Source organism: Triticum aestivum, chromosome 7B, assembly GCF_018294505.1.
Source record: "Triticum aestivum cultivar Chinese Spring chromosome 7B, IWGSC CS RefSeq v2.1, whole genome shotgun sequence".
NCBI classification, from domain to species: Eukaryota; Viridiplantae; Streptophyta; class Magnoliopsida; order Poales; family Poaceae; genus Triticum; species Triticum aestivum.
Genome location: NC_057813.1, coordinates 527715921 through 527726538, shown reverse-complemented (window position 1 = coordinate 527726538; position 10618 = coordinate 527715921). Strand labels below are relative to the sequence as shown.

The following is a 10618-nucleotide window of genomic DNA, read 5'->3' as shown; positions in this document are numbered from 1 at the left end:
TGTTGCATGTCTATTTTACATATGCTAGTTAATTTTCCAAGCACACATGTCATATGTTTCATTCCTGATAAAAATAGCTTTAAATCACAAGTAGTGTCTGCAGTATTGATCTGCAAGTGGAAATTTACTCTTCGCTCAGAGGAAAAATAGAGCGCAAATTTACTCGTTGTAACATGATTATGGTTTAAACTGTTACGACTGCATTATGACAAAACAAGATAACATGCAAGGCCACGGTGCTTCATGAGAAAATGTTGGCTACACGCCTACACGTACACGGACAGGGCCCGAAATGCAGGAAGATGGTCTTCCCATTAGAGGAAGGTGCGCATGCTCCTAGGAAGCACCTTCTCGTATTTGTCGAGGTCAGCCTCGTAACGGGAAGGACTACGGTAAAAATCGTCGTCGTCTTCCTCCGATTCCTGGAGCCACGGGGAGTAGTAGACCGGACTGATGGACCAGCCACGCTCCTTGCAAGCGAACCTAGGGCTTTGAACCTCGAGATGGTAGTCATGGGTCGAGTCGCCGGGAAGTCGCAGCGTTTTGATACGGGCGCACTTCTCTCGCAGCAGCGTGCCGTCGTGGTCCTCGCCGCCGCCATCGTCGTCGTCCATTTTGACATTGAAGCAATGGCGTATGTCCAGGGACTCCAGGCGCGGGCAGTTCTCCAAGATGGCTGCCAGCCCTTTGTTGGTGAGGTCGTTGGCCACGAGCTGCAGTGAGCGCAGCTCATGCATGGCTGCAATCCCCTCGGCATCGGTGTCATTGTTGCCCCATTTCTGCTCGTCGAAGTATTGTTTGTTCATCCTGAAATGCTTCAGCTGTGGGCATGCTTGCCCAAGAACCTCGTATACCTCAGGATATAGAGAGCGAGACCAATCCACTAGTAGCTCTGGACACTCAGATAGCTCGAGCTCCTCGAGCAGAGGAAACCTTCTTATTAGCTCTGCAAACTCGGTAAGTGAGATGTCATCGCATGAGATGAGGCGAAGGCTCTTCAAACAGGGAGCCCTGCAAAGATAAAAAACAGGGGCATGGAAAATAAACAAATTATGTAAATTTTTATAAGTGAATACATAGCTACGATTGTGCAGCTTGACAAATAACGGCCGCTAAAATAAAACAATTCAACAAAAGGAATAGAGAACAGGGCATTGCGAAAGCATTTGATCACAGATTCATGCTTGGACAATATTTACCTACAGATCTACTCCCTCTGTAAACTAATATAAGAGCGTTTAGATCACTAAATATGTTTATTTTTGCATTACTCTGATCAAATCGGGTGTCAGTTCAACCAAGTAAAGTCTATACTTAAAAAATAAAATTATTCAAAGCATCAGTTGACCAACAAATGTTCAGTTAGCGTCAGTATTCATCTCTTTAAGTCTGAACACATATTTGAAGTTCAGTCCATTTAACAGTTATCAAATAGTCTGAACTCATATCTGAAGTTCAGGCCATTTAACAGTATCAAATATATTTTTTCTATACGTAGCTATCTTCCGTCTCTGAAATCTAAACAACTCCAAATTCGACAAACAATTATTATGGGTGACAGTCAAGAAAAATATAACTATTACGGGCAGCTGAACAGAGAATTTTGTGTGCTCTGTATTTCCTAGAATATGTATTTTTGGTTCTGGTTTGCATTGTTTCAGAAACAATTTTTTTTGGTTAAAGATATATGTGAAAACAATTGACATGATGATAAAAACCAAAGTTATATGTAAAATTTTGAACGTCAAGTGCAATTAACAGCATATATGTACTAGCCAGAACCAAAAATCAACAAAAGATCAAGGGATGAAGCCATGCCCAGGCTAGCTACCAAGGGAAAATTGTAAATTTAGATTTAAACGAAACACAAAAATAAACATCTGTAACACAAAATAATTAATAATTAAGTGGAATTAACACGGGATCGAGTTTGTAGGTGCTCACTGCTCGCTGAGGTACAACAGGAAACCGGCGTCGCCGGCGTACTCGCCGCAGAATGCCTCGCACTGCCCCGCGCTGCGCCGCACAGCGTCGCAGGCGATCCCCTGGCGGTTGATGCGGGAGTAGAGATCCGCGTTGCCGCGCATGACGATGCGGCGCCATAGCGCGGGCTCGTCCCGCGCCGCGCGGCGCCAGGAGCTGCACACCTGGTCAGCGGCCATCAGGATGTCGATGTGGTCGAGTTTGTGGAAGACGGCGAAGATCGCGTCCAGCGGCATGTCCGCCCAGTTCCGCTGCCTCCTTGCGGCGGCGCCGACTGGGCCCGCGACGGCGGCGAGAGGAGGAGGGCATGGCGTGGCGTGCGTTGGGAGGGAAAGTGTTTGGGAAGACAGGATCCGAGTACTATTTGTTGCGTGTAACCGCCTAGGGGCAAGGGCTAGTCCTCCGGTGTGTCCTGTTCTCATGGTTTGCATGCATTGACTTTGCACGGGAGTAACGGTGCAAGGGAGTTTAGTGCCTCGATTAAGGTTAATTCGGTGTGTCTTCAGGAGACTAAGCTTGATGTAATCGACTACTATATGGTTATGCAATGTTTAGGGCCATTGTTGAATGGCTTTGCTTATTTGCCGGCGAATGAGATTGGAGGGGTATCCTACTCGCTTGTGATACTACCTTCTGATACAATGTCGCGCTCAAAAAAAAAATCATAATCTTCAATGACCATGATCACATATTTGTTCAAACAGAATTGTAGGAAATGGGTGATACGCTTTTGTATTTCTATGAGACGAAATACAGCACCCACGATTCCCAGTAGTAAGTCGTCGGCACAGCCATTGAGTTAATGCACGGAAGAAGGGCCGAGAACCTTATGGAAGCCCTGTGCAGATGGGGCTGCATCATCGAGATACACTATCACTTTTGATTTCGGTGAGATTACGAATATTTTTTTAAACTCGTAAGCATATTTAAATCGTGAACATTTTTCAAATTAATGAACACTTTTATAAATTGTCGTACATTTTCTAAAATCAAGAATTTTTTTGAATTCGTGAACATTTTATACTATTTGCAAACAATTTTGTTTAAACTGTGAACATTTTTTTTAGAAAAAAAGTCTTGAATCTGTGAACATTTCTTGAATGGACAAACTTTATTTTGAAAATTGATGGAACAATTTTTAAAATTTGCGAACATTTTTTGAAATGCATGACCATTTTTTCAGTCAGCAAACATTTATGAGTAAACTATTTTGTAAGTCACAAACAGTTTTTTAATTTTTTTGCATATTTTCCATTCATGCACATTTTTTAAATTGGAAACAATTTATACAATTTCATTAACATATTTTAATGCATCGAATTTTAAAAAAAATCATGGGCATAAACACTTTTTACTTTAATAGTTAATGTAGGTATAGATATAATAGGCATTTTCAAAATACACCATATAAATAAGAGTATTAGTTACTTAAACATAATTTTAGAAACAATTAACATGCAAGATAATAGCATATTTGAAATATACACATCTGTTTTGAGGGATTTCCATATATAGCATGTTTATTTTGAAGTTATGGTTTGAAAGGTTTTTTTTAAAGCATTTGAATCTGTTAGAAAGAGAGAGAAAAAGTTTAAAATAGTGTAGCTGGGCCAAAATTGCCACATTGCAACCATCAGCTAAGCCATGCTTGAGCGAGGCAATTGTATCCTACACCAACAGAAATTGGTAAGGAAATACAGCAGCAGAAAGGAGGAGAGGTGGGATTCGATCCCACGTTCAAGCCATTGCGCTATTGGCATGTTTGTGGTATAAGAAGAGCTCGCCTTGATAAATAACCGAAATCCGACGGTGATTTGTGAAGAGAAAACGAATCATTTTTTTTTCACTTACCGATGGTGTGGTGGGTAAATATTGATAACTCCGGCGGCAATTTGTATGACGTATCACCAGAAGCATTAGGCTCTCTATTATTAGGGGAAGACTAAAGATGAAAGTAACCACTGGATCACGATCATCTATGGCCTGCAAGACGACAAGCTGAAGTTTGTTCCTTGATGAGATGTGGCTGCGGCTAAACCTGGGAATAGTTTGTAATCCAAACTAAACCCAGGACAACCCATACATGTATAAGTCTAACGATCAAACTAAACCAAACCAAATTGAAAATGCTACAATCCAATCCAATCCAAACTATATGTATTTTCAAGCCCAAATCCATCCTGACCATTTTCTACATACAGGTAGAACCCAAAGTTTCAAACCATGGGCCGGTCAGCAGCTACTGGAACGTTGGACCCCAAACGTAACATGTACGTACAGAACAAAAGGTATGAGGCATGTACGAAAGGCGGCTACCTTGGTGTGTGCTTGGTGTGAGGAGCGTCAGTGTCCGCAGTTCGTGAGTGCACCGAAAGAGCAGATGGTGGAGCCGGAGTCTCCCAGTTCCTAATCGGCTTCATCACCGTCGCCTTCGTCGGCCACATTGCCAAGGTCGAGCTTGTCAGCAACGTCGTCGAAGGCCTCAGCTTTGGGCTCCTCGTGTTCTGCATGAAGGAGTTGACTTTTGACAGCGGAGATCTCAGTGGTGGCGGGGCGGTACGCACTCTCATGTTGCTCATCTGCGGCGGTGACTGCACCTAAACCTAGCGCTAGGTCTCGCACAAACTGGTCGCACTCGCAAGACAATTTTTTATCCATGGACTAAAACGGTCTGAGACAAATTTATCTCTGTCTAGACCAAACCAATCCAATCTATTAATTACGAAAGCCCACACCAAACCAAACTAGAAAACCGACTCAACCCATTTTTTTTAGAACGAAGACGCTTAGATGCGTCCGACTTTAAATTAATAAAGCCCACAGCACGCAGCGTAACAGACCGAGTTCCGAGAAGTAAACGACACGAGCACGGAGACTCCCGGCCAACGATAACTTAAAGTTTACACACGAAAGACCTGGCCAGAGAAGAGTGAAGCGAGAACATGGCTCAAAGCCAGAGCATAGAGCACGCAGACTCGCTCAAACACGACGCAAAAGGGCCCCAATCACGACAGAGATGTGGCGGGAGGCTCCCTAGCCAAAATGTAGACGGCGCGCAGACGATCTTGGGCATGCTTCATCTTGTCAGCATCCTTGCGCCTCACCAACGAATTCCACTGCTGCAGGAAGAGGTTGCATTTGAATATGATGTTAGCAGGATGCGTTGGGAATATACCCTCGATCGCAAGTTTATTCCTAGTTAGCCAGAGAGACCAAGCTAGGGCTCCAATACAGCTCCACAGCACGCGATTGTTGCCTCCAGAGGCAGAGGCAAATAAGCCCGCAAGGTCGGAGGTCGATCGTGGGTTTCAAGAGGTGTTAGCGGCTGCTCGGACCGCACTCCAAGCAAAGCGAGCTAAAGGGCAGCGGAAGAAAACATGATTCGCATCTTCCGCGACGTGGCAAACCGCGCAAGTGCCCGTCGACGGACCATTCCGTTTGGCCACGTTAGCCGAGGTGGGCAGCCGATTGCGGAACATCTGCCAGAAGAACACCTTAATCTTGAGAGGGAGACGCGCGGTCCAAAGGCCTTTCGGCACAAGGCAGGCCTGGCTCTGGCACATCTTACGGTATAAAGATTTTACCGAGAACTTGTCGGAAGGGGTGAGGGACCACGATACGGTGTCCGCGTCCATGGTAAGCGTCACCGGCGCGACAAGCTCACGCAGCTCAGCTAGGTGGGCTAGTTCCGTTCCTGTTAGCGGGCGCCTGAAACAGATCGCAGGAGGGGAGGAGGCAAGCGCCGAGGCTACGCTCGAGTCCGAATTGACTGCCTGGATGTACAGGTCCTGAAAAGCGGACCAGAGGGGTTGAGATCCTACCCGGTGATCCAACCAAAACCGGGCCGAACGGCCATTGCCAACGGAGAACTTGGCTCCCAAGGCGAAGGCTGGCCGCACCGCTTGAAGGTCATTCCAAAACGGTGAGCCCCTGGCCACCCCTTCAAAGAATTTCCCCGACGGGAAGTACTTAGTTCGGAGTAGATCAACCCACAGGCCTGTCGCCCCCTGCGACAGCTTCCAGATCCATTTACACATGAGTGCAATGTTGAGGATTCTGGTGTTCGTGATCCCTAGCCCACCCTGGGCCTTCGGACGACACACCGCATCCCAACGAACCATGTGATATTTGCGCTTAGGTCCCGCTCCTTCCCAAAAGAAACGGGACCGGGGAGTGTCCATCCTAGCATGCACCCCATTGGCCAAAAGGAACGGCCCCATTGCAAATTGAGGCAGCGAGGAGAGGCTCGGATTTGTGAGCACCAACCTGGCTGGGGAGGAGAGAAACTTTCCCCTCCAAGGGCAAACCCGTCCACCCACCTTGGTCCACAGCGGGGCCCAGCCGTCGATCTTGATGCGCTTGGCATCTAACGGAAGGCCCAGATAGGTAAAGGGCAGTTTTCCTAACTTGCAATTTAGCAGGTCCGCGATGCACCTACTATCCTGCGCCTCCAAACCCAAAGACATCACTTAAGCCCCGACATAAGTTCAAAGCTAAGTAGCAGAGCTTTGACTGTTGCGATGCTGTGCGGGTCTGGTTGGAACAATAGAAGCGTATCATCCGCGTACTGCAAGTGACTCAACCCATTTAAACCAAACCAAAGGAGCCCAACAGGAAAACCAAATTGAAAGTATGGTTCCAGACCAAACTATTCCCAAGTTTAGCTGCGACGCTCGATGTGCCCGGGCCCTTGGATGATTTTGGATGATTTCAACATGATTCTGTTGGGGAACGTAGCAGAAATTCAAAAAAAATCCTACGAGTCACCAAGATTTATCTATGGAGAGACTAGCAACGAGAGAGAGAGGAGTGCATCTACATACCCTTGTAGATTGCTAAGCGGAAGCGTTCAAATGAACGGGGTTGATGGAGTCGTACTCGTCGTGATCCAAATCACCGATGATCCTAGCGCCGAATAGACGGCACCTCCGCGTTCAACACACATACGGTTGGGAGAGTCATCTCCTCCTTCTTGATCCAGCAAGGGGAGGAGAGGTTGATGGAGATCCAGCAGCACGACGGCGTGGTGGTGGAAGTAGCGGGATCCCGGCAGGGCTTCGCCAAGCGCAAGCGGGGAGGAAGAGGTGTCACGGGAGGGAGGGAGGCGTCAGGGACTCAGGTGCGGCTGCCCTCCCTCCCCTCCACTATATATAGGGGCCTAGGGGGGCGCCGGCCCCTTGTAGATCCCATCTAGGGAGGGGGCGGCTGCCCTAGGGGTGGCTTGGCCTCCAAGCCAAGTGGAGGCGCCCCCACCCCTTAGGGTTTCTAACCCTAGGCGCATGGGAGGCCCAAGGGGGGCGCACCAGCCCACCAGGGGCTGGTTCCCACGCCCCCTCAGCCTATGGGGCCCTCCGGGATAGGTGGCCCCACCAGGTGGACCCCCGGGACCCTTCCGGTGGTCCCGGTACAATACCGATGACCCCCGAAACTTTCCCCGTGGCCGAAACTGGACATCCTATATATAAATCTTTACCTCCGGACCACTCCTGAACTCCTCGTGACGTCCGGGATCTCATCTGGGACTCCGAACAACATTCGGGTTACCGCATACTATTATCTCTACAACCCTAGTGTCACCGAACCTTAAGTGTGTAGACCCTACGGGTTCGGGAACCATGCAGACATGACCGAGACGTTCTCCGGTCAATAACCAACAGCGAGATCTGGATACCCATGTTGGCTCCCACATGTTCCACGATGATCTCATCAGATGAACCATGATGTCAAGGGCTCAATCAATCCCGTATACAATTCCCTTTGTCCAGCGGTATTATACTTGCCCGAGATTTGATCATCGGTATGTCGATACCTTGTTCAATCTCGTTACCGACAAGTCTCTTTACTCGTTCCGTAACACGTCATCCCGTGATCAACCCTTTGGTCACATTGTGCACATTATGATGATGTCCTACCGAGTGGGCCCAGAGATACCTCTCCGTCAATCGGAGTGACAAATCCCAGTCTCGATTCGTGCCAACCCAACAGACACTTTTGGAGATACCCGTAGTGCACCTTTATAGCCACCCAGTTACGTTGTGACGTTTGGTACACCCAAAGCATTCCTACGGTATCCGGGAGTTGCACAATCTCATGGTCTAAGGAAATGATACTTGACATTAGAAAAGCTTTAGCATACGAACTACACGATCTTTGTGCTAGGCTTAGGATTGGGTCTTGTCCATCACATCATTCTCCTAATGATGTGATCCCGTTATCAATGACATCCAATGTCCATGGTCAGGAAATCGTAACCATCTATTGATCAACGAGCTAGTCAACTAGAGGCTTACTAGGGACATGGTGTTGTCTATGTACCCACACATGTATCTGAGTTTCCTATCAATACAATTATAGCATGGATAATAAACGATTATCATGAACAAGGAAATATAATAATAATAACTAATTTGTTATTGCCTCTAGGGCATATTTCCAACAGTCTCCCACTTGCACTAGAGTCAATAATCTAGTTCACATCGCCATGTGATTAACACTGATAGGTCACATCGCCATGTGACCAACATCCAAAGAGTTTACTAGTGTCACTAAACTAGTTCACATCACCATGTGATTAAGACTCAATGAGTTATGGGGTTTGATCATGTTCTGCTTGTGAGAGAGGTTTTAGTCAACGGGTCTGCAACATTCAGATCCGTATGTATTTCGCAATTCTCTATGTCATATTATAAATGCTGCTTCCACGCTCCACTTGGAGCTATTCCCAATGGTTGCTCTACTATACGTATCTGCTTTGCTAGTCAGAGTTATTCGGATAGGTGTTAAAGCTTGCATCAACGTAACCCTTTACGCCAAACTCTTTATCACCTCCATAATTGAGAAACATGTCCTTATTTACTCCAAGGACAATTTTGACCGCTGTCCAATGATCCCCATTCCTGGATCATTCTTGTACCCCTTGACTGACTCATGGCAAGGCACACTTCCGGTGCGGTACACAACATAGCATACTATAGAGCCTATGTCTGAAGCATAGGGGACGACCTTCGTCATTTCTCTCTCTTCTGACGTGGTCGAGCTTTAACTCTTAACTTCATACCTTACAACTCAGGCAAGAACTCCTTCTTTGACTGATCCATCTTGAACACCTTCAAGATCATGTCAAGGTATGTGCTCATTTGAAAGTACCATTTAGCGGTCTTTGATCTATCCTCATAGACCTTGATGCTCAATGTTCAAGCAGCTTAATCCAGGTTTTCTATTGAAAAACACCTTTTCAAATAACCCTATATGCTTTCCAGAAATTCTACATTATTTCTGATCAACAATATGTCAACAACATATACTCATCAGAAATTCTATAGTGCTCCCACTCACTTCTTTGGAAATACAAATTTCTCATAAACTTTGTATAAACCCAAAATCTTTGATCATCTCATCAAAGCGTACATTCCAACTCCAAGATGCTTACTCCAGTCCTTAGAAGGATTGCTGGAGCTTTGCATACTTGTTAGCATCTTTCAGGATTGACAAAACCTTCTGGTTATATCACATGCAACCTTTCCTCAAGGATATCATCGAGGAAACAATGTTTTGACATCCTATCTGCAAGATTTCATAAATAATGCAGTAACTGCTAATCCAATTCCAATAGACTCTTAGCATCGCTACGAGTGAGAAAGCCTCACTGTAGTCAACTCCTTGAACTTGTCGGAAAACATCTTTAACGACAAGTCGAGCTTTCTTAATGGTGATACTTACCATCATTGTCTGTCTTCCTTTTAAAATCCATCTTTACCCAACGGCCTTACGACCATCAAGTATTTCTTCCAAAGTCATGGATCCTCTCTCAGATTTTATGGCCTCGAGCCATTCGTCGGAATCCGGGCCCACCATCGCTTCTCCATAGTTTGTATGTTCATTGTTGTCTAGCAACATGACCTCCAAGGCAGGATTACGTACTACTCTGAAGCAGTACGCATCCTCATCGACCTACGAGGTTTGGTAGTGACTTGATCCGAAGTTTCATGATCACTATCATAAGCTTCTACTTCAATTGGTGTAGGTGCCACAGGAACAACTTCTTGTGCCCTGCTACACACTAGTTGAAGTGATGGTTCAACAACCTCATCAAGTCTCCAGCATCCTCCCACTCAATTCTTTCGAGAGAAACTTTTCCTTGAGAAAGGACCCTATTCAAGAAACAACCCCTATTGCTTTCGGCTCTGAATTAGGAGGAATACCCAACTGTTTTGGGTGTCCTATGAAGATGTATTTTATCCGCTTTGGGTTCGAGCTTATCAACCTGAAACTTTTCACATAAGCGTCGCAGCCCCAAACTTTTAAGAAACGATAACTTAGGTTTCTCCAAACCATAGTTCAAACGGTGTCGTCTCAACGGAATTACGTGGTGCCCTATTAAAGTGAGTGCGGTTGTCTCTAATGCCTAACCCATGAACGATAGTGGTAATTTGATAAGAGACATCATGGTACGCACCATATATATCCAATAGGGTGCAACTATGATGTTCGGACACACCATCACACTATGGTGTTCCAGGCGGTATTAATTGTGAAACAATTTCCACAATGTCTTAATTGCGTGCCAAAGCTCGTAACTCAGATACTCATCTCTATGATCATATCATAGACATTTTATCCTCTTGTCACGATGACC

General features: G+C 46.0%; 1 protein-coding gene across 1 annotated transcript; it reads right to left on the bottom strand.

The window, feature by feature from the left end:
• Positions 1-206: 206 nt before the first annotated feature.
• LOC123160864 (putative F-box/LRR-repeat protein 23) lies at positions 207-2420 on the bottom strand. The gene is made up of 2 exons (XM_044578714.1): positions 1945-2420; positions 207-1011 (listed from the first exon to the last, which is right to left on the bottom strand). Exons 1-2 carry the CDS (start codon positions 2412-2414, stop codon positions 315-317), a joined length of 1167 nt encoding a protein of 388 aa, XP_044434649.1. The 5' UTR covers positions 2415-2420; the 3' UTR covers positions 207-314.
• Between the last annotated feature and the right edge of the window lie 8198 nt (positions 2421-10618).

Bases quoted from the DNA above. Each gene is read 5' to 3' on its own strand.
- LOC123160864 (XM_044578714.1), bottom strand. From the start codon at position 2,414: ATGCAAACCATGAGAACAGGACACACCGGAGGACTAGCCCTTGCCCCT. The intron at 1,012-1,944 runs GTGAGCACCTAC...TTATCTTTGCAG, and splicing joins CTGTTGTACCTCAGCGAGCA to GGCTCCCTGTTTGAAGAGCC.